Source organism: Takifugu rubripes, chromosome 19 (assembly GCF_901000725.2).
Source record: "Takifugu rubripes chromosome 19, fTakRub1.2, whole genome shotgun sequence".
Classification (NCBI taxonomy): Eukaryota; Metazoa; Chordata; class Actinopteri; order Tetraodontiformes; family Tetraodontidae; genus Takifugu; species Takifugu rubripes.
The window spans coordinates 8,670,107-8,693,402 of NC_042303.1; the positions used below are offsets into that span (position 1 = coordinate 8,670,107).

Here is a 23,296-nt window from a genome sequence, read left to right on the forward strand (position 1 = left end):
ATCCAAAGGACTTCGAATGCGCTTTCAGCATATTCATATCACCTAATCTCTGAAATGATTCTTCGTTGTCAGGTCAAAATATGAACACGTCAAAGGTTGCGCAACGTCGTCAATCAATAATTAGATCATGGTGGGCGTGGCCAGACCTATAGAGCCCACCCACCCAAACTGTTGCGCGTTTTAATGTGTTTCACCTGATATAAATTATAAATGTATTTAATCACTTAACACACATGACGGCTTTAAAGGAAAATGTTTTTCACTGGCTGTAATTTGAGCCTCTTCGCGGCCAAACGACGCACGGCTCGGTGAACGCGAGGGCGCGAAGAAGCTCGCTCCCGGTGTTTACGGGAGCGAGCGCCGCGCGCGTTCACGTACGCGTATCGAGGACGCAGGGGGCTAAAGCTAAACGGACAGCAGGCTACCAGGCCCAGATTATTCACGGAATCCACTGTCGGTCATTTTGTTCAGGCGGATCTCCGACCGGCAGGGATTAGGAACGTGCAAGATCATATGTGTGTAAAGGGGGAAAGCATAGAGCAAAATGGTTCGGGAAACCAGACACCTTTGGGTGGGAAATTTACCCGAACATGTCCGAGAGGAGAAAATTGTGGAGCATTTTAAAAGGTAGGTTACGCAAGAGGGGTCTCTTCTTGAGGAGCAGCGCGCGCTAGGCGCAGTAGTGTTGCTGTGTAGCATGCGACGAAAGCTAATGCCGCTAACGCTAATCGTTTTAAGTCTTACGAGTAACGCCGTTCATTCGTTTACAAGCACCTGTAGGTTTACTAAGCCACAAAATATGCAAATGTATAACTTTCTGGCCAGTATCTACGATTCAAATTATTTTGCTAACTTTTGCTAATGTAAGGATGCGTGTTAGCTAGGCAAACTAGCCACCGAGCTACCACCCAATCGACCAACCATTTTGTGGGAAGTCGAGACGTTTTTCATGACTAGCACAAGCCCAACGGGCAGCCAACAGTCTGGTCTGCGGGTCAGAAACCAGTTTAACTGGACACGTCAGACATACTTTCTCACCAGTGGTTTCAGCCTGTTGTGGTTAAATGATACAATCTAAACCCTGCGACAGATCGGGGCTACTAACCAAATGTTAGCAAATTGTTGACGTCGGTAGCCGTCGCTGCTGTTGAGTTGAACTGTTAAGTTAGTGTGCATGCAATTCCGACTGGGAATCATAAAAAGATTTCCATTAACGCTTTAAGTAGTCGCTTATCTTTTATTCATGTACGATTTGAAGACGGGAGTAAATAAAGAAGTATTTTGCACAGGATCGCACATTGAGTCCGTTCATTCTATTAAGAACTTGTGTGTATTATTCGTAGTTACTGACACCGTAATGTGTTCTTTAATTTATGGTAGATGAACGAAATCTGAAATATGGTTTCAACATCAGTAGTCGTACAAACACCATCTTAATAACGCTGCTATGCTTGAGCTATTTCTTAAGCAATATTCGTTTGGCAACTCTTGGGAAGAATACATCTTTAGCGGCTGCAGACGAGTTGCAGATGTTCTCCATACAGCTGAAATCGTTCCTTATTTGCTGTTAATTTGATTTTATTTTCTCCCTTGTCAGGTATGGGCGTGTGGAAAGTGTTAAAGTGCTACGGAAGCGAGGGTCAGAGGGTGGTGTTGCAGCCTTTGTGGATTTTGTGGATATTAAAAGTGCACAGAAGGCTCACAATGCTGTCAACAAGATGGGAGACCGGGATCTACGGACCGACTACAATGAACCTGGGTCAGTTCCCAGCGCTGTTCGGGGCCTTGAAGACACCTCACCGTCTAGCAGTCGAGACGTTACAGGATTCTCTAGAGGAACAGTTGGGTCAGTGTTTGGTCCACCTGTGTCCCTTCACACCAGAGAAGGACGTTATGAAAGGAGAATAGATGGGTAAGTGGACACGACCACCCCTTAAAATCCAGGGGAATCAAGGTATTGGATAAGTGTAAAACCTACACACATAGTGGGGTATTCGTATGTGCCGGGTTACACAAAGGTAATTAGGGATTCTTCCACTTTTCATCGTAACTGACTGGGCTTTTCCATGGGATCTAGATGCGTTTACAGCACATTATCTGGTAAGGTAACTAGAAATCAAGGTTTTACATCTCCTTGGATATTACATCATACAAGGAATATCCTGGTGAGATTTGGATTTATTGCATTTTGTGGGAAACTACCACGAGGAACTTCGGGATATCTTGAAAATATCTTTCTCCTAAATCTCGGATCTAACTTTGTCGCAAGGTTGGAATCCCTTAAACCTGGATGTAAATCCCTATTATGAAGGATATACTTTTTAAAAAATATTTTTCTCCTAATTATTGATACATAATTGAGGATATTCCTTTTCCAGTTATCATTTTTTTCTTTCTACTGGCAACCACTGATAGTCGGACTACTTTTTTTCCCTCTTCTGTGGATACACCCTGTTCTGGATTTAACCATTGAACAACAGGATGGTAGCGTGTATGTACTAGGCTGAGGCATCTTTGAGTGAGATTAACTTTCACATGTGTATTCCACCTTTGGAGGCTGGATTAAGAAGACTTTTCAGGAAGACAGAATCTAAACAATCGACTAGCGAAGTTTGCGGAGCTACTTTCATTTAGGAGCGAAGGCCATGAAGACACGAAGACCTTCATACTTGGGATGTAACCTCCTGGATCGCTACTATACCATAAACCAGTGTTGGATGTACTGATGTGGACCATTGTCTGGATCAGTGTAGCTGTCCATCATTTGGATTAATTGACGTTGGATGTAGCTGAGTGAAGCTCCAGGAAAGAGAAGACCACTCCAGTATGTTGCAGCCACCTGAAGATAACCAAGCGCGTTGAAATACTCCGCAGTGAAGAAACAATCCTGTTGCTATAGAAATAAATGAATCCATGCTGGAATTATGCTACGTCACTGCGGATTTTATGTACTGCGGCAATCGAGATTGGAATACTTTTTGACTCGTAGAACAGAATTTTGGAACATACTGCGCCCCATGATTACAAGACAAAATTGGATAATTAATTTTGCATTTGGGCATAAATTAATTTTTATATTGAAATTGGAATTTGCTGATTTACGTTGACATCCGTCACATTTTTTTTTAATGACCACATGCCCTGAAATCCATCAAATAGACCATTTCTGTATTTAATGCATTTTTCTTTTTTTCCATTGAGTGAAGACAAAAGTATCTCCACTCTGGAATATACATCAACTATCCACTGGCCCGGTTCTCCACAGAATTTGAAGAAAGTGTGCAGTACAAGTCAAGGAAAACATTTTTTTCCCCAAACTAGACCAATTGATATTTTTTTCCACTTGCTGTTTCCATTTGGGCTCTCACATTCTGACCACCTAGATTTTATTTTGGAATAGTTTCAGTAACTCCTTTTTTCAAAAGGTTGGTATTGCTCTACCCTCTGCATATTGTTTTGTCGTAGCCATCTTTAATTCTATTATCTGACTAATAAAATCTAAGAATTTCAACCTTGTTCAAGTGACATTTGCCGTCACAAGAGTGCTTATTTAATTTACATTAAGCCCCAGATATGGAGTCTAGGTTACCTGAATAGTTGCCTGCTTAAATTGCTATTATTCATATTGTTTGACAGCACAATGTGCTCAATATAAGCCATTGAAAATTATAGCAATTTTTTAGCATTTCTAATTGTGTTCAACGAGGAGATTTGACAAATGAACCATCAGGTACATCATTTTATTGCCAGGACTCAACTAAATTTATCAGCTGCCTTCTCTTTAGGTAATTATTCTGTTCTTTTCCTACACGCTTTTACCTTCATTGTGCTATTGTCGTTTGCTGTTTGGAGCGTTCTGACTCCTTACGGAGATATCTTTACATTGTTGTTTTAGATCATAGTTATTATTTATCCCTGTTTATTCTGTGCTTATTTTTCAGGAGCTCAGAAAGCCGCGAACGTGCGTATGATCACAGCCCATATGGACACCACGAACGCAGTGGCACATTTGACAGAGGGCGTCATTATAACGCTGATTATTACAGAGATCGCTCCCTGTTTGCTGCTGCCGGCCCAGGGAGCAGTGCTATTGGGGGAACGTTTGAGGCATCAGATCCACATTTTGACTCTAGAATCCGAGACCCCTTCGCTCTCACTAATTCCGCACGGCGTGACCTGTACAGAGATGACCGAGGACGGCACATTGATAGAACCTACCATCACCGCCGTAGCCGCTCGTCTCATTCCTCACAGTCCAGACACCCTTCGCCGCAAAGGAACACGGGACAAACTTCAAAAACTCCTCATTCCCCTAAAAGAGCGCCACTGTCCCCTGGAAGGGGGACGCGATCTCATTCCAGGAGCCGCTCTTCAAGTTCTGACTCTGTCAGCAGCACGAGCAGCACGGGCAGTGGCAGGTGTGATGATTATTAGTAGTAGTCCGTTATAACTTACCAGCGCTCGTATACCTTTTCTGCAGGTGTAAACTGATCATTTTTTTCCATTGAATCAGCGATTCAAACAGCAGCTCCAGTGATGGATCGCGCCCTCGCTCCGTTCAGTCTTCAGCAGCTCACGCACCTACTCAGTCATCTATTGCCCTCGACTCTGATGAGCCTCGAAGGAGCTTTGGGATTAAAGTACAAAACCTACCGGTGCGCTCAACAGGTGAGTGGAAAGGTTTAAAGCTATACACTTGGTTTTAAAACCATGGGTTGCTACCTGAGTAATTTATGAATATACATGAAAGCTGCTGGTTTGTTGGTGCAACTTTGTCTGTTTTTCAGACTTCTTCAGATTTACTCTTTTTGAAAGACCTGCAAAACGCCGACTTACAGGCTTGTAATAGTAAAATTGGAAATAATATAGTCGCCACATTACATTTGTTAATAGAAAATGGCTTTTTATACCTTGAAAAAATAGTGGTTCTCTCATATTCACACGTATTTTGCTATTGCCTTGTCTGTCTCTTGCCGGTCAGTGGTCAGGCAGGTGTATGGATCCGTCACAGCAGATGAACTTAATGTCATTTTAATTTTGTCACAAACTTCTGAGTCTGACTTTGCACCCGATCGCTTAGTTTTCTGAATGCATCACTGCCAACAATTATTTTCTCAATGAAATGATGAATTGGCCCCCGTGATGCTTGATTTTTTTGGGTCAAACATGATATTCTGAAAGAACAATTTTGTTTATTTGTTCTGTCATGTGGAACTTGTAATCATTGTTTGCCTTTTATTCCACAGACACGAGTTTAAAAGACGGGCTTTTTCATGAATTCAAGAAACATGGGAAGGTGACCTCGGTGCAGATTCACGGAGCATCAGAGGACCGATATGGTTTGGTGTTTTTTCGGCAGCAGGAGGATCAAGAGAAAGCCCTCACGGTGTCTAAAGGAAAGCTGTTCTTTGGGATGCTTATTGAAGTCACTGCCTGGAACGGCCCCGGTGAGCAATGACGCAAGAGTTGTTGTGAAGATATCCAACAGAAACCGTTTGGCTTGTTCATGTCATTAATATAACTCTCATAATTCTATTTCAGAAACGGAGAGTGAAAATGAATTCAGACCCTTGGATGGGCGGATCGATGAGTTCCATCCAAAAGCCACACGGACGCTGTTCATAGGCAACCTGGAGAAGACCACCAGTTACCAACAACTGCTTGACATTTTTCAAAGATTTGGAGAAATTGTGGTGCGCTACCGTTTTATATACGAATATTTTTACGATTTTTAAAAAAAAAAATTCTAATGAGTCACTTTGTATTCTAAAGGACATTGACATCAAGAAAGTCAATGGAGTTCCTCAGTATGCCTTTGTGCAATATTCTGATATTGCCAGTGTCTGCAAAGCCATTAAGAAGATGGATGGAGAATATTTAGGGAGCAACAGGCTGAAGGTATTTGTGCTAAAAGATGTGGCCGTTTATTCTTTACATTTAAGCCATGACCTGAACTAGCAACTAATGTAAACGTTTTAACTTCTGTTTGAAGCTCGGCTTTGGAAAGAGCATGCCTACAACATGTGTCTGGTTGGATGGTTTGGCTCCCAGTATTACGGAGCAGTACCTCACCCGACATTTCTGTCGACACGGACATGTGGTGAAGGTACCATCTTTTACCTTTGTTCAAATTACCAAAATATGTTAATGCTGTTTTAAAATGCTGTTGTGTTTTGTGTTTAGTAGCAACAGTTTTTATTACAGTTATCAAAGTTCTAACTGTAGCTTTCCTAAAACCCCCATTTAGGTCGTGTTCGATCGACTGAAAGGGATGGCGCTCATCTTATATAACAACACAGACTTTGCTCAGGCAGCTGTGAGGGAGACCAAAGGTTGGAAAATTGGTGGTAATAAAATCAAGGTAAATAATTACTCATGTTATAAGTGGAAATATTTCTCAATCATTGCGCGTTGAACGCTAAATACATGTTTTCACGATGTTAAAGGTGGATTTTGCCAGTCAAGAGAGTCAGATGGCATTCTACAGATCTATGCAGACATCTGGTCAAGATATTAGAGACTTCTATGAAATTCCCCCCGAGAGACGGTATATGCTTTAATTTACTATAATCACAGCTTACAAAATACTTCAAACATAGAAAAACGTGTAATTTTTTTGCACTTTAACGGAACAAAGAGATCCGACTGAAATTTTAGTTTGACCGTTATCGTTTTTCTGGCCTCTCCCTACAGAGATGACCGCAGACCTCCATACCATGAGTTTGCAGCAGAAAGGGCCTACTATGAGAACATAAGAACCCCTGGCCTCTATCCAGAAGAAGCCAGAAGAGAGTACGCTGCTCGCAGCAGAGATCGATTTCCTGAACTTGAACACTATCAGGGGGATCACTTCGACCCACGATATCACGATGACCCAAGAGATTACAGAGACTACAGAGACCCGTTTGAGCAAGACATTAGAAAATACACGTATATACAACGAGAGAGAGAGCGGGAGCGAGAACGATTTGAGGCTGATCGCAGTCGCTGGAGCCCATCCCATTCTAGGAGAACTGTTACTCCATCTGTGTCACCATCGCCCTCCGAGCGCGCGCCAAGAGACTCAGAACGAAGAGTTTACAGCCAGTCCGAGCGAAGCGGCAGCGTGAGCTCCATGTCATCGCCGCACTTTGACAAATCTGAGAAGACCTTGCCTGAACATTCCTCAAAAAGTGAAAAGGCCAGCCAGATCGATCGACCTGCCGGCGCTGAGAAAACCAAACGTGCTAAACGAAAAGAAAAGGGTGACAAAGACAAAGCTGAGAAGAGTAAATCAAGAAAGGCCAAAGGGCAATCCCCAACCAACTCTCTCCCTGAATCAGAGCTAGACCCAGGATTTGAAGGAGGTTTGGGAAGAGTGAGGGGATCAGAACCGGAAGCAAATGAAAGGCAGAAGTCCAAAGGGGATAGCGATACTGGAACCCCATCATCGGCACCGCATCACGAGTCCGTAAAAAGCGAAGTTAGCAAAAGTGAGAATTCCGACTTGGTTGAAAAGAATCGTGTCAAGAAACACCTCAAGTCTGATCCTGGAAACGATGGGAAAGAGTCATCTGTGGAATCGGATCGCCTCGCAGCCAGAAAAAGACGTTTTGCCGATTCCAGTGGGAGAACCATTCGTCAGAAAAGGAGCAGGCACGAGGAGGAAGAACCGATCCAGTCTTCTGACTTGGGTACCGGTCCCACACATTTGAAGGAGTCGGACGTGGACAAACACAAAGAGTCGCAACGCAGGGAAATTAGAGTCAAAAGTGAAAAAAGTGGCACCAAGAAGGACTGTCAAGATGATCTAAGGGGCCAAAAAGATAAAGTCGATGCACCCTTGGAACCCTTGGACTCAAAACGGCATCCAGGGCCTACTTCATCCAGGAAGTATTCACACGAGGGGATCACAGAACAAAGCAATGTTGGAGAACAAGAACACCACTCTTCTTTTAAAATGGGGTCCCAGAATGCTGCTGACACGGATAAAAAGGCTAAAACCAAGGAGGACCACGTTGATATTGACCTCTCTCAGAGTTATCGCAAGCAGATGGAGCAGAATCGGCGGTTGAACCAACAGAAGCAGCAGCTGGAGTCTGACAAAAGTGACAAACCAGGAAGTCCTCAGGGTAGTGACGCGGAGGACTTGGAACACCGAAGTCTAGTGCATGAAGTCGGCAAACCTCCCGAAGATGTCACGGATAATTTTCCCTCTCACAAATTAAAGAAACTTGACCAATTTGACCCTGATATGGGGACTAAAAGGGAACGCGTCTACAGAAGCTTCAGACAAAAAAACGAAGATACGGAATGGAACAATACCACCTCTCCGGGCCATCAGCAGATCCCTCAACATAACGATGAGGACTTAGTGGAGCCCTCTCATAAAGAATTGGCTAGATGTGAGGAGAAAACTCATCCAGATCTTGAGCTTTTGGTCAAAAGGACACACAGCACGCAAGTAAACAAACCAAACACTCCTTTACTTAGTGCAGAAGAAGAGCAACAGAAAAGGTGGGAGAGTAGAGTTAAACAAGACTTGTTGCCCGACTTGAACTTTTCCAGAACACTCAGTAAAAGCCTTCAAAATCACAAGCGTATGGATTATGGCGTCTGGCATGACTTGGAGCCCGGCGAAGTCCGATCTGACCCCGAGGAAGACGCCAAATCTCACTCTGCAGTCCCATCGACGTCTGTGCCACTTTCAGAGAGGCCGAGGGTCGACAGGTTTTCAGACCCAAAGCTTGCGCATCTCGAAAGAAACAAGTTTTACTCCTTTGCACTCGAACAGACCATCACGCCTGACACAAAAGCTCTGCTTGAACGTGCAAAATCACTTTCATCTTCTAGAGAGGACAACTGGTCCTTTTTGGACTACGATTCTCACTTTGCAAGTTTACGCAACAGAAAGGATACTGAAAAGGTAGAATCGGCGCCACGACCGACACCCTCCTGGTACATGAAAAAGAAAAAGATCCGAAGTGAGTCTGAAGACAAACTTGATGACAGGAAAGAAGAACCCAAACCAGAGGAGCCAGAACGCAGGGAACTATTTGCATCTCGCTTCCTTCATAGTGCCGTTTTTGAGCTGGATTCTAGACGACTTCAGCACCTGGAGCGTAAACACGAAGAACACCAGCACCCACCCAATCAACAGCCTGGGCAGCAGGGAGCAGTGGATGGAGAGCTCGATACGGGGCCGGTTGTTCTTTTTCATAGTCGATTCTTAGAACTTACCAGATTACAGCAACAGAAGAATAAAACTCAGCAGACTCCGCCAGAAACAAAAGGAGACCCCGTTGATTTGGGTGAGAAAGCAGAGCAAATCAACTCTACGCAAGAGCCACAGCCACAGACTACGCAGCCCCCGAAAATTGTAGAATCTGTCAGAGTGCCAGAACCGAAACCCCTCAGTCCTGCTGAAGAGGTCATTTCTGAACCACAGCTTGCATCTATTTCAGTCACCCAACCTGTGATCGAAGAGATTGCATCACCAGAAGAGAAAAGTGCTGCTGCCAACCCCGTACCTGCCCCTGATCAGCCTCCGTCTCTGCTGGATGAGGTGAAAGAAGATGAAACTGTGGCCTCTGTGCTCCAACAACCAACCGAGTTGCCATCGGTTTCTGAAAATGAGCCACTGGCAGCAGCTGATCTCTCCGACTCGGATGACAAAGACAGGTTTTCTCCTCCTGAAGGCGATTTGCAAATTGTCACCGAAGATGAAAAGTCGCCTTCTACAGACAAACTATGCAGCCGTGATTCTCATGAGTTTCTTAGCAGTTCGGAAACGGAGCTGGATCTTGAAGCCACACAGCCCGAAGTGCCCGAAGTCAACATTCAGAAGCCACCTGTTGTTACGGAGGACTTGGATGTAGCCAAGACGGAGCTCCCGTCAACATGTAAAGCGACAACAGAACCCGAGGAAGAGAAAACACTTCAAATTACCAAAGTGCAAATGTCTCTCGAAAATGCAGTAGACAAAGAGGAGTCTGTCGCCCCGCCCCAGAAGGACCAAAAATCGAAAGAAGTGAAAAACCAACCAAAAAAGAGCAAACCGTCTCCCATTCAAGTCACTCCGGTTCCAGTCTTGTCTGCATCGAGTACAGAGAAACAAGCAACGCGTAAGAGCGAGCGCATCGACAAGGAGAAGTTAAAACGCGGCTCGTCCCCAAGAGCCGAGTTGAGGTCCGCGGGTAAATCTCCCGTGCACGGATTGGACTCTGACACATCGGAGCAGCAGAGCATCCCGCTGGGAAGAGCAAGACGGAGAAATGTCAGGTCTGTGTATGCGACCCCCGTTGAAGACGATGCACCGGTTCGCTCTGGAAAGGATGCTCTGGAGTCCCCGCGGCCTGCACGCAAACGCACAGACAAAAGTGCAACGCAGCAAAACCCCGAGCACGATGCGCCTGCTCCTGCTCCCACGAAACGCGGCCGCCCCCCAAAGAATCGCAAACCGTGCGAAGATAGCTCAGCAGTTAAAGTAGAAAAACCCAAACTGGACAATAAAGACACAGACTCCAACGAATCAGAAAATGGTGAACAAATTCCAAGGACGTCAAAAGGAAAATCATCCCTTCACGGAACGAAGAGCTGTTCGACTCAGGTCGCAGCAGTGTTAGAATCTGGATCAATGAAGAAAGGAGTCAAAATGACGGAACCGGAGGACTACGACCAGGAAATGGATTTCACAGATGAGTATTCCAGGGCTTTGCAGGATTCATCGAGTTCATGCAAAGAAGATTCAGCACTCAAAGTTGACCACAAAGAGGAGAGAGACAAACAAGGAAGGGACCCGGGAAGAGACGAGGACAATCTCCGGGAAAAGGTTCGTGAGGGTAAATCAAATGGGAAAGAAACGGATTCTCCTGTAGATGAAAAGTCCATCTTGGAAAAAGACAGAAGTGTCAAAGGAAAGGCTAAATTAACAAGGACTCCGAAATCTCCTGTCCTCAAAGACCTCAAAATTACTCTAAATGTCACAGAGGTGAAAGACCTCCTTCAGATGGAACTTGGTAATCAAGAGGATTTGTACAAAAAAATGGGACCCAGCGACAGTAATTCAAATATTCCTGCTAATAGAGAGGCCTCGTGTAATGTAAAGGAAAATGCCGCTTTGGAAAAGAAAGAGGTGTCGGAAAATCCAAAAATCTTCATTTCTCAGGAGCAAGAGTTGGAGCAGGCTGTGGAGAACATAGCGAAACTCACAGAACCAACATTTCCTTCAGAGCTCCCGGCACAATCCATCCCACCCCCTGAAATGAAAACTGACCAAGAAGAGGAAAAGCCTTCAAATCCCGCCAGTGAAACCGAACTCATGGCTGCTATTGACTCAATAACTTCAGAGGAATCTGTTCCCGTAAACCAAGTCCCCCCTCTGAACGAGGATTTAGGGTCAGAACCCGAGTTGCAAGACTTGATTCGGCCTTCCAAGGAAGAAAAAGCTTCAACGACTCCACAAGCTGTACAAGAAGAGTCTGTGTTTCAGGTCACCCCTAAAAAGGGATCCAAAGGAAGACCAAAAACGCCCAAACGCTCTAAAGTTCAAAAACAAGTAAGAAAGGATTCAAAAGAGGAACAATTATTAGGTGAGGAGTTGGCTACGCCTTTAGTAGACAACACAGCTTCCACCGCCAAGAGTGCTCCTGAAGCCACGCCATCGGCCACGGTCACTACGGTTATCACTGCTACTTCTTGGAAGGCAGAACCTGAGCCTCCAGTCGCTAAACCCTCGGATAGCAAGACAGAGTTGGGGCCGCCGTCTGATGAACACTTTCAAAATCCCAAATCTGTCAACCCCCAGTCTCAGAGCCCGAAACGCCCCAAACCGCCACCGGTGCCATCCGAGTGCATCGCCATTTCTCCATCTCCAGTAGCCAGCAGGCCAAATATCAGACCCATTCAACCAGTGCACCACAGAAATCCCACCTCTCCACCAGACTGGCACCATCCCAAGGAAACTGGCGTTTCTGCGTCGCCTGTTATGATCTTGGCTTCCAAGGAAAACCAGTCCTTACCCCCAGAAGCTGAACACATGGATATGGATCACAGCACAAGTGATTTAAGACAGATTCTTATGAAACACAAAAATATGTCACTGCCAGCAAGTAGCTCTGTTGCTAGTAATCTCGGTATGAGAGATCACAACCCTACTGATTGCAACATTCCAGATAAACCATCGATACCCGAGGCCAGAATTCCACCGCATCCAGCTCCGGCTATTGTCCGGTCACCAGCCTCTCTCCCTTCTCCAGAGACCAAGTCTGTCATCTCCGTCATTGCATCTACGGGAACCTCTGTCATCAGCCGCGTTTGCAATCCTCCCGAACCCGAGGACAAGTTAAACTCCAACATTGCCAACGTTCCCTGTTTGGACATGCCTTTGCCCAAACCCACCTATCGGCCCGGGAAAGACGATCCCGTGTCGTATCACGGCTCATCTATTTGTGAGGACGGGGGAAGTGCTGCTCGCTTCATCGTTGATAACTCCTCGCTTGGTACAGGATCCTGCCCAGGGCTCAGGGTCAACACATCCGAAGGGGTTGTGGTCTTGAGCCACTCGGGCCAGAAAACGGAGGGACCACAAAGGATTAGCGCCAAAATCAGTCAGATTCCTCAAGCGACTGCTGGCGATATTGAATCTCAACAGCTGGTTCCCATTCCCCAGATAAAACAGGAAATGTACGGTCATTCCCACTCAGGGCTTCAGAAGGGATCTTCATCACAGTCGGACCATGGTCATCCTGCCAAAATGCCCCCAAACATGCCCCCAATTAAACAAGAAAACACAGTTTTGGAAAAAATGGAGTCTGCCTACCAAAGCGGGCCCCAAGGTGTTGTGAAGCGTCTGTCGCAGACTAACCCGCAGTCGGTGAGTTACCACCAGGAGTACATGTCACTCAAGCATCAGAAGAAATTGGACGGCGCTGATTCTCACGGCGCCGATGCAGCAAAACCGTCGTGGACCTCTGCCATAAGTCCTGCCATAAGCCCCCATTTGCCCTCCCCTCCCGGCAACCACGGAGGCTTCCTCGCAGGATCAGGTGACAGAGCTCCTTCGCATATTGGTGGAGTCAAACAAGAACCACGGTCTCCCCGCAAGTCAGGCCACCCGCACTCGTTTGCTAAAGTGTCCTCCCCCATTGGCTCCTCCTCGCCAAAGGCTATTCCAGTCATGTTGACCAGCGGCCTTCCTGCCATGCAACAATACATGTCGGGCGTCCATCACCCAGAACAGTCGGTCATCATGCAACCCCACAGTGTGCCCGGAGGCCTGGGGCGCATGTCTCCTCACTGTGCCACCCAGTCCATTCCAGTAGGACATCTTGTCCAAGGAGATCTAAGGGTGAATACTCCACCTCTCTCTGTCATGAGCTATGGGATGCATACTGACTCACTTGGCCCCCCTTGGTCTGGCCCCCTGCAGCAGCGGCCCAACTCTCCCCAGGCTGTTGGCAGAGACAAAGTCCTGAAGGTGAACACCGGTTCTATGCGGAGTCACGAGGGAGAGCAAGAAGAACAAAGACGTGTCCACCAGTCTTCTGTTAGACAATCCTCCTCTCAGCTAAAACCAGAGAACATGCAGTCGGACCCTCGTGGACCGCTGCGAAATAGCGTCCAGCTGGAATCGTACATGATGCAGAGAGACATGTGCATGCTCTTGCACCAGCAGGGAGACCGTTTAGCCACCGACCCCCTTTCTGGGCACATGCAAGACACCCTCCCATCCTCCTCGGCACCTTCCAGTCTACCCCTCTCCTTGTCCCCAAGGGCACATGTGTTAGCTAAAGCAGTTTCAGAGAAGGACATGGCGAAGCCGTTGGAGGCCAAGAGGGCGCACTCTCCTCTCTCCAAAGAAGGAATGATGATCCGGCAGTCGGGACAGGCAATGGCATCTCCCCAACGGGTTCCGCTGATGACAGCAGGACCTAGTGGCTCGTTCCCAGAATACTCGGGGGTGTATTCGAACCCCAGAAACATCCACCCTCAGATACCAGAGATGACGGTGGGACTTAATCAGCCCCCAATGAGTGTTACGACAACCGTGGTGAGTTCTTGATATTCTAAAATATTGGACACATTAGTCTTATGTCGGTTGTTGACATTTCTAGACCTCGGAACCTCTATTAATAGTCGCGCCATGTTTTCTTGAACTTGTAGAACACAGAGCATCAGCTTAAACCCGACACCAAGGGGACGCAGCCGGTGGAGATGGTGCAGTTGCTCACAGTAAGACCAATTCATGACCGTTGAGTGTGTCGGCAGGTGGTCTGCAGAGTGTCTTCTGACTAACGGCTCTTTCCGTGACATTTACCCAGAAATACCCGATCGTATGGCAAGGATTGTTGGCGCTGAAGAACGACACGGCCGCAGTACAGTTGCATTTTGTTTGTGGCAACAAAGCTTTGGCTCATCGGTCCCTGCCCCTACAAGAGGGGGGCACGTTACTTAGAATTGTTCAGAGAATGAGACTAGAGGCGTCACAACTGGAGAGTGTAGCCCGAAGAATGACGGTATGTCCTGCTCCTCTTCTCCATTTCCTGGTTTTAATTAACCTGTTAATCTGTTAATGGCACGTACCTGTGTCTTCTCTGCAGGGGGACAGCGACTTCTGTCTCCTCCTGGCTCTGCCTTGTGGACGAGATCAAGACGATGTCCTCAACCAAACTCAAGCTCTTAAGGCTGCCTTTATTAACTACTTGCAGACAAAGTTGGCTGCTGGTATCATCAATATCCCCAACCCAGGTTCCAATCAGGTGAGTCCGTTACTCAGATTTATGTAATGAATGTCTTTTTATATGTCTTTTTAATGTCTTTTTATTTAAATGATTGTGTTAATAACAGTAGCAGTAACGACCTCTTAAGAGGAATTCTGTTTATGCTTGAACATAAAACAGGATCCTTTTTTAAGGGGACTTATTATAGTATGGAAACAAACCAAGTTTAAACTGTAATCTTGCATTTCCGATCACATTTAAAGAAGGTTGACGTGGACTCGTGTTTCTCCCCAGCCTGCCTACGTGCTACATATCTTCCCACCATGTGAGTTTTCGGAAAGCCACTTATCCCAGCTGGCCCCTGATCTTCTCAGCAGGATCTCGAGCATCTCTCCACACCTCATGATTGTCATCACCTCTGTATAGCCTTCATCGCTGGGAGTCCTCCACCCCCCCGAGGTTCTCCCTGAGGAGCCTCTGGACACCGGAGGAATTAAATTGTTTTTCCTGGACCCAGTGGAAACATATAGGATGTAACATATTAACATTTTGCTTTTTTTTTTTAATTATTATTCTCCTTCCCCCCCTCACTCTGGTATTTTTGTCCTTCTCAAAAGAACTCAGGGATGGACCAAACCAGAATCAGTCTTATTTGACCATTTTCTGCTGTATTTCTATTTATTAGAGTTCTATTTTAATGTTTGGAGATGCTCTGAAGAAAAATCAGGATGGTAAATAAGTGACTATCTGTGTGGCCTCTTTTTTGATTGTCAGATTCTTCATGAAATGATCATGCCACAGCGGCTAAAAACAAAACCTTTTATGTACATACAGCCTTGCCCGAGTTTCCATTGGAGGAGGAAGATGTGAAACCTTGGAGAGGACCACCTTTAACAGCTCCTTTTATTCCACCAGCTCTGCTGATCTTCTCACTACTGAAGCAGTTACACACCTGCTTTTGCAAGCCGCAGTACATTTTGGGAGTTTTGGATTATCGATATTGTAAATATTTTAAATATTTAAACTTTGACAATGAAACTCGGACATGTTGTCAGACTTGAACTCTGGGAAGTACCAGAACAGAGTGTGTGGAGTTATAGATGGATATCTTTGATTTTTGGGTGTAAATACTTTAACAGAAGAAGGTTGGCAGACTCGTGCTGTGGAGTTTGCTGATGGCACTTCATATTTTGTAACTCAAATAAAACAACCTGCAGAAAACTTGAATATTTATGACACGATTCATTGTTTATGTGTTGTTTGGCACCAAGATGACGCTGTCAGTGGCTATTAACAAAAAGTTCCACACACAACTTCACTGAAAACCTCACACTTGTTAGGTATTGTAATTTAATAGTTCGGGAGCTGAACATTTCTAAAATGTTGGCGTTCCGGCTGTATTATTACCAGTGAAATTTCCAGCTGAAGTGGTGGAGCTGGGTGATGAGAGCATCAGGTTTAGACCATAGAAACAAATCCAGTACTGAAACGTTGCTTCATAGTTTGGACCTTGTAATGGACTGAAGACAAGCAGATGTTCAAACTCGAAAAGACGGTGCTCTTAGTCCAAGTCGTCTTCAGCAGTGGGCTGGAAGTGAACCTGGAATGACCTGGAATGACCTTGAATGCTGTTGAGATTAGCTTTAATTTAGTTAATTTTTAATGTTTAAGAATAATACCTTAAATCATTTTACACAAAGAATTAACGTGTGTAACCTGTTCGGTTTGACTACATCTTTCCAACTACGGTCTAGTGTTTTAAATCGTCACTGGAGCCAAACAGCGCCACCAGCTGGTCTTCGTACAGAGAAATGTTCCTCTTCATGATGTCCATGCAGGGTCCCAGCAAACGCTCAAAAGCCTGAATGTCAATCACTGGAAGAGCAAAGGAATTCAGAAGTAACACATGTTTTCTGGACATGTTTTCTGGATTGTGGGGGGGTCACTCCGGGGAGGGTTTGGACCACTAAAACCTTTTTAAACGGTGTTCCTACCTAAACACTTGGTTTCTCCCACAGCATAAACTGAAGCTGCACGAGGTTTGTTGGTGACCAGCGCCAGCTCCCCGAAATAATGTCCCCGAGAGCAACGAGCCACCTCCACCTCTACGTTGTTCTGTTCAGAGACCTTCGTAAGACACGAGGTGACCCCATGACAGTTGTGGTTTCACTCATGCATAACAGAGGTATGCTATATGTTCTCACGTTTAAGTTAAGCTAAACATTCACTTGTTTGTGCCGCTCAGACTGCTGCAACACAAAAACACTTGAAGCTGTTTCTAACAGGCACTTTACTTACTTTGCTTTTGATCATTATCCTCACTTGGCCTGATTCTACAATGTAGAAACAGTCGGCATCGTCACCCTGCAGATACAAACGCCGTCATTATCGAACCAAAGTCGCTGTTAAAACCAGCGGTGAGGAGTTGAATAAACCTGTGTTATTATGCGCTCCCCGTCTTTGAACCCTCGGGCGGCCAAAGCATCCACGATCTTCATTCTCTCTGACAGCTTGAGAAAAAGACGGGTGCGATCAGACAACAGGTGGGCGACACCGTGAGGTGACTGACGTTTGTGCAGACTGAACCTCGAGAGACTTGAGGAGAGCGACGGACTCGATGAAGGCCTCGTACATCCTCCTCTTCTTTGCGTTGTTTTTGACAATCAGCCTGTGAAACGTGGCGCGATCCTAGAAGAAGAAGCGACAACGAGCCTTGAAGACCTGCCATCATCATCACCGTCGCCATCCTCATCCTCTGCTGGACTCACCAGGGCCCACAGGGCGCCGTCCTGGGTTGCCACAATGGTGGCAGCTCGTGGCGTGTTGTACATGAGGGCCAGCTCGCCGAAGCTGCCCTTGTTGTCGTACTTTCCCACGCACAGGTTCGCCCCGTCCTTTTTCATAAAAATGTCAAATGTACCCCTGCGAAGAGAGAGGACACGCAGGAGGGACGATGTTGTTCAGCGGAAATAAGGTCCATGATCCAGAAGCTACAACCGGGTTCCCTGAACCCCAACAGCAACCTAAACCCCCCCATGAGGGGGACCCATTGTAACCGCAAAGTGTTTCACAATGATGCATTTCCGGTGTCCTAACACACTTTTGCCTCATTTGATAGTCCAGCAGCAGCTGATCAATGTGTCAATATGTCATGACTTGGGGCAAAAAACAATCAATTAAAAGCCACATTCCCCCCCAAGAAAGACAATAAAGGGAGAAAACTGTATGGGAACCGAAGCCAAACTGCAGATTCCCATCAACAGCGCGTCAAATTCAAGGTCACCGGGGCTGCAGGGGTCATGATGTAGGAAAGATAAATGATACGTTGTAGTGAAGCTTGTGGCATAACCCCGGAGCTTAAGCGAGCAAATATAGTTACATCACATCCAACAAAATAGATCTGACTTACGTCTCAATCACATAGAAGTTGTCTCCGTCGTCTCCTTGGTCGATGATGTGTTGCTGAGGTTTGACCAGAACCTCAAACATGGCGTCCAGAATCTCGGAGAACTGCTCCTGAAGAGAACAACATCTCTGCGTCACTGGGGCCGCCTCCCCCACCACCGTGCAGGGTTGCTCGTCTACCTGGTCCAGAGTTTTGAAGAGCAGGATGTGCTTGCAGGCATCCTGAAGTCTGCGGCGCTGCTCGTCAGTTTTGGGATTGACCACGCGAGGCTCCGCGTCGTCGTCCTCGTCGTCGTCGGGGTCGTACGGCTCCGCGCACACTGTGGCGGGACAGGGAGCGCGCTGAGACGGCGCATTGTGGAAGACATGGTCATTGTTCTCCATTACTCACCTGAAACTCTGCGGCTGTATTTACCGGTGGTGGACTCTGGGGGGGGGGGGGGGGGGGGGGGGGGGGGGGGGGGTTGGGGGGGGCAGAGGTGTGTCAGTGTTGGATGAATCACAACCTTTAATATTTAATCTTTTGGAACAAATGAAACGTCGGATGCTTTTTAATTCTGCAGGGCGATAAGAACAGGCCTGGTTCCTGCTGAAGGCTTGTTTGGTGGAAGATAACAGCTGAGATACGTGAATGCTGTGAAATAACTATGGGATGTTCCACAGCGTTGAGACAAAACATTTAATCATCAGTCTAAGGTCGTCTGCCAGTCCCTGGAAGAGGGAGGCTGCCATGACACATGTGACGTGTCTCCTCGCTGCAAGAGAATAAACTTTGCCTGCTTTTATAATCAGATGCTTTCAGTGAGTAAGACTAATAATATTAAAATGACTCACTCTTGGGGTCATCTTCCTCTTCCTCCTCTTCCTCCTTGTCGGGGCCTGATTTGGGTACAAAGGTCACGGCCTTCCTCGCTGGCCGGAGTTTCTGGTCGTTCCTCTGGACGCTCAGGATGTGCGTGAAGTGCTGCACCGCGAACTCCACCAGGTCTGGCGGTCTGCGGCGGAGCACCTCCACCGTGTAGCCCTGCAGCAGCTCTTTCAACCCAACCGGAATCTGAACAGCAGTCATGTTCTGGGGCGCAGAGGTCACAGCTGGAGACGGCTAGAACTCACTGATATTTAGATCTGAGACGTCGGCACCTGCCGGCCCCGGAGGACAGATGGACAGAGCTGAATGTGGAGCACCATCGGAGGTGCGGACTGGCTCCTCCTCCTGCCCCTCGGCTCTCTAACAGCATCACATTGATCCCTTTAATTCGGGTCTGTTGGAAAATATTGATCGTGCCTTTTTGCATCAGATGTAATTAGAATCAGCCTGATGGACACTGCGTCAGATCCCGACGATGGGACGTTGGACAACGTCGCCCAGATTTAGGGTAATAAGTCAGCAATCCGAGGTGTTACATGTTTCTCATTTTGCTGAAATTAGATTGAAAATTCAGGCAATGAGGAGATACAGCTTCATTTTAGAGCGTGTCTCCCTCTCTCCCATTAGTTGGATCATTGCACATTGGCGAGTTCTAAAACTGAACTCATCCAGACGTGGTCCCGAGGAGACCGTCCCGTCCTTAGCGACTTCAACCTGAGCTAAGACATCATGACGGGCGTCCCCTCTCCTCCTCACTGAGTGATGATGTTATTTCTTGTGTTGTTTCTCTGCCCCCCCCCCCCCCCATCTGCAGGTCTCTTCGTAGCTGTATGTTGACCTCTGACCCCATTGACCCACTCAACTCTTTGTTATAATAAATGTATTTCCCTGATCTCTGCTTAGTCTCTCCTCTACCTATCCTCCCCTCTCCTACCTATCCTATCCTCTACCTGTCCTCCCCCCCTCTCCTCTCTCTCTACCCAGCCCCCCATCAGCAGGTGGGTCCCCCTACATGAGCCTGGTCCTGCTCAAGGTTTCTTCCTGTTAAAGGGGAGTTTTTCCTTGCCACTGTTGCTTGTCTGGGGTCAGGCCCTGGGATTCTGGAAAGCGCCTTGAAACAATTTTGATTGTAACAGACGCTATATAAATAAAGATTGATTGATTGATTGATTGATGTCGTCGGGCCGCCTCTGAAACGTTTCCCCAGATGTATCCAGATGACAGGAGACCCTAGACACAGATCCTGGATCTGCAGTCTATCTCTGGTAACCCCCCCAGTGTTCTTCAAGAGGAATAATCATGTGTGAACTATTACATCATCAAAAGCAAAAGCTGGATTCAGGTTCTTTTTTTATTATTATTATTATTTCTCAACATACCGATAAATCTGCGTCCTGAAATATCTCGTTAAAGCAGTGTGATCACAGAAGAATCTGCAGACAGTTTGAGGGCTGCGTGCACCGAACACAGTGCAGCAGCCTGCACCTTTTCCCTGATCCGTGCACCAGCTCCCAGACAACTAAAGGTAAGGCACACATGTTCAGGTCACTCCAGTTTAAAAACAACAAAGAAAACCAACGCACAAAGAGAATTACAGCAAAAGATTTAAAACGGAAAAGGAGTGAGAACATTCGACCGTCCGTGTGACAAAACGTGTGTATTTTGTACAGGTGTCGTCGCCACATGTCAGCCCTGAACAGCCGGGGTGCCTGATAATACCGCAGGTTTTTCTACGTGAATCAAACTTAAAATCTCCGCGTGTTGTGTGTGTCTCTGCATGGTTGCAGGACTCTGATCTTTTCAGGATTTCTCCTCCCGGGATTCACATTCTAAGAGGTGACGCCGAGACGCCATCACAGGTCTGGCGCCAACCAGTTGAGGAACTTCATCGCGCACTCGAATCCTAAGAAACAAGCCTGGCAAAAACAGGAAAAGGTTATTGCAAAGCTTACAGCTTCGGCATCATCTGCATTTGATTTTTTTCCGGGGAAAAATTGTCTCACTGCATTTGCCGGGAATGCTCGGAGCATGACGGCATTAAAGCCCTTATACAGAGAGGCCACGCCCTCTTCTCTGATCAGCTCCCTTAGAACGTCCCGAAAACCATTGGGATATTTTCCTTCAGGAGCTGAAAGACAAGTACAGCAACAAAAATTCAGGCAGGAAAATCAGGGTCACCCCACGGAGTCCATCCCAACATGTGGATGGTTGCCTGCATTCAGTTACATTCTGATGGCTAATACACACACATCACATGCTCACCATACATTTGTCACACTGCAACTACTATTAGCTTCCCTGTTAGTTAGGCAAGTCTGACACATAGTTATTGGTATGGTGTGTATTCTTTGGCTTTAGCAGAGAAATGAGGTGTCATTTGCACAGGCAGCTCTGAGCGCACCTACAGCTGCATATTTAAATGCTTGTTCTCGACACAAACCTGTTTGGAAACGAGATTTAAGCACGTCAGGTGGGATGGCGACAGCCCAGTTAAAGATCCCGGCCATCCCTCCCGCAAACAATATGCTGGGAATGCTGAGCTCATTGTGGCTGCATAAAAAAACAGACAACAGCCTCAGAGGATGTTTTATAACAGAACTCACTAAAAGATAAAATCAAATAACCTTTTTCCTGGTGGTGTGAGAAGGGTTTTCAGCCACTCGTAGGTCATGAAGTACATCCCACTGGCGGGAACATCTTGGGGAAAAAAAACAGAGAAAGTTACACAATTAAGTTTATTAAAATAAACACTTGATGATAAGTTTTCACCTCTCATGAGGGTCAGTGCTGTGCCTTTGTAGATTCCTCTGATCCCAGACTCTCTGTACAGCTGTTTTACACAGTCCATGGGTCCATTATACTTCACATTCCCCGTTGAAGCTTGGATCTGCACAAACACACACACGTACACACTTACAAATTACTAAGGTAACAATAGTGGTGAAGGATCAAGTATCATTTGTGTGTTTGAAATAGCTTCTGACCTGTAGGAGGCATTTGATACGCTCTCCAGGAGTCATGATGGCTGTCGTGAACACCCCAGACAGCATCCCTGCCGCAAACAGCTGAGGATACCTGAGGGAGACAATTAAACGGCCTACTGGATTCCATCTTTATACACCGTTCAGCGCCACAATGACGGAAAATCACCCACGTGAGAATGTCATCAGGGCTTTTCTGTTGCAGTTTCTTGCCCAGTCCAAATCCAAAGAAACAGACTGCAAACATAGGTGTAACTCCAATGATGGGGGCTGCCATGCCCTTGTAGAGTCCTTTCAGACCCTTCGAGAGATGATGGAAAAACATAAGAGGGATCAAAAAGGACTCAGTGGAATTTATAATTAAGGACATGAAAACAACATCCACCCTCACCTCTTTGGCTAAAGTCTTTTTAAAACAGTCAAAAGTTCCTTTGTACAGAACGGTCTCTCCAGGTTTGGGTTTAGGCTGCGTCTGTAAACGCACCTGAGAGAAAAAGATGCAGTTTGCAGCAACATTAAAGGAAGTGCATTTATGTTTTTTAAGGGGTGATGTTGGAAAAACTTGTCATGACCTCAATCGAACATTCAGAAAGTGCATAGTGCCAAATTTTGTATGTAATTATTAATTTGCAGAAATGTTACTTCCTCAGAATTTTAATGCCATGTCGTGTTTTTTTGATGGCGTGACTGTTGAAGGTGATAATCGTGTTTACATACATGATAATGAAGCCTCAACGGCCAACAGAGATTAACTTTACAATATGGGTCAAAGGGCTGCACACTCATCTGACACGTCTGAGCTGCCATACAGGCTTTTCTTACATCTACACAGGTGGAATATCCCTGAAGAAATGTTTAGTTTATGAGAGAAACGCGAACAGCATTTACTTTAATAGTATCGAGTGGGTGTCCAGCGAAGACAAGGCAAACCCCTCCAAACCCCCCGGCGAAGAAGTTCTTCAGGGGGCTGATTGGCTTCTGCTGCTTTGACATTTTTATTTTTTTTTCACTTTTGCTGAGAGAAAAAAACAAAACAAATAGCGTCTGAATTAAACTAACGCCGAAAACAAACGTGAAGTCAGTCACTACAAATGCAAAACTAAAACACAACATGTTACCTGGTCTGATCGTCAAAGTCTTCCTGTCCTACCGTCACTCTACCGCCACCTTTCACCCACTTAAATATCCGGACCGGTATGAGAGTTACACAGTTACAGCTAGGTACGTCGTGTGTTTGTCGTCCGGGTGGAAACATGAAACGTTAAATAAATGCATCCAGGGATTGAAATGAATTAACATAGATTCGAGAGTGAAAAAGATATTCGTGAAGTCGCGCGGTTTAT

At 46.2% G+C, this 23,296-nt stretch overlaps 3 protein-coding genes across 6 annotated transcripts; 1 reads left to right on the forward strand and 2 right to left on the reverse strand.

Annotated features, from left to right (window-relative positions):
- The first annotated feature begins 328 nt into the window (after positions 1–328).
- Positions 329–15,926, forward strand: LOC101067722 (msx2-interacting protein). The gene is made up of 15 exons (XM_003973275.3): positions 329–627; positions 1,598–1,912; positions 3,942–4,418; positions 4,514–4,668; positions 5,247–5,447; positions 5,542–5,693; positions 5,773–5,898; positions 5,993–6,106; positions 6,248–6,361; positions 6,447–6,547; positions 6,694–14,029; positions 14,143–14,211; positions 14,301–14,495; positions 14,580–14,738; positions 14,994–15,926. The coding sequence occupies exons 1-15, from the start codon at positions 545–547 to the stop codon at positions 15,123–15,125; spliced, it is 9,729 nt and encodes a 3,242-aa protein (XP_003973324.2). The 5' UTR covers positions 329–544; the 3' UTR covers positions 15,126–15,926.
- A 261-nt stretch (positions 15,927–16,187) lies between these two features.
- On the reverse strand, positions 16,188–19,248 carry prkar2ab (protein kinase, cAMP-dependent, regulatory, type II, alpha, B). Of its 4 annotated transcripts, none has more exons than XM_029826539.1 (11): positions 18,939–19,248; positions 18,496–18,531; positions 18,285–18,424; positions 18,109–18,215; positions 17,468–17,621; positions 17,286–17,387; positions 17,135–17,209; positions 16,998–17,063; positions 16,694–16,814; positions 16,416–16,574; positions 16,188–16,327 (listed from the first exon to the last, which is right to left on the reverse strand). In XM_029826539.1, exons 1-10 carry the CDS (start codon positions 19,171–19,173, stop codon positions 16,450–16,452), a joined length of 1,161 nt encoding a protein of 386 aa, XP_029682399.1. In that variant the 5' UTR covers positions 19,174–19,248; the 3' UTR covers positions 16,188–16,327; positions 16,416–16,449. The 4 variants fall into 4 exon arrangements, with proteins under 4 accessions (XP_029682399.1, XP_029682397.1, XP_029682400.1 ...); XM_029826537.1 differs by having other exon boundaries at positions 16,694–16,826; positions 18,939–19,247; XM_029826538.1 differs by lacking the exon at positions 16,188–16,327 and having other exon boundaries at positions 16,414–16,574; positions 16,694–16,826.
- Positions 19,249–20,305: 1,057 nt separating this feature from the next.
- slc25a20 (solute carrier family 25 member 20) lies at positions 20,306–23,227 on the reverse strand. Its single transcript, XM_003973227.3, has 10 exons — positions 23,072–23,227; positions 22,842–22,968; positions 22,345–22,437; positions 22,127–22,254; positions 21,957–22,047; positions 21,742–21,859; positions 21,597–21,669; positions 21,413–21,522; positions 20,976–21,100; positions 20,306–20,888 (listed from the first exon to the last, which is right to left on the reverse strand). The coding sequence occupies exons 1-10, from the start codon at positions 23,206–23,208 to the stop codon at positions 20,826–20,828; spliced, it is 1,065 nt and encodes a 354-aa protein (XP_003973276.2). The 5' UTR covers positions 23,209–23,227; the 3' UTR covers positions 20,306–20,825.
- Between the last annotated feature and the right edge of the window lie 69 nt (positions 23,228–23,296).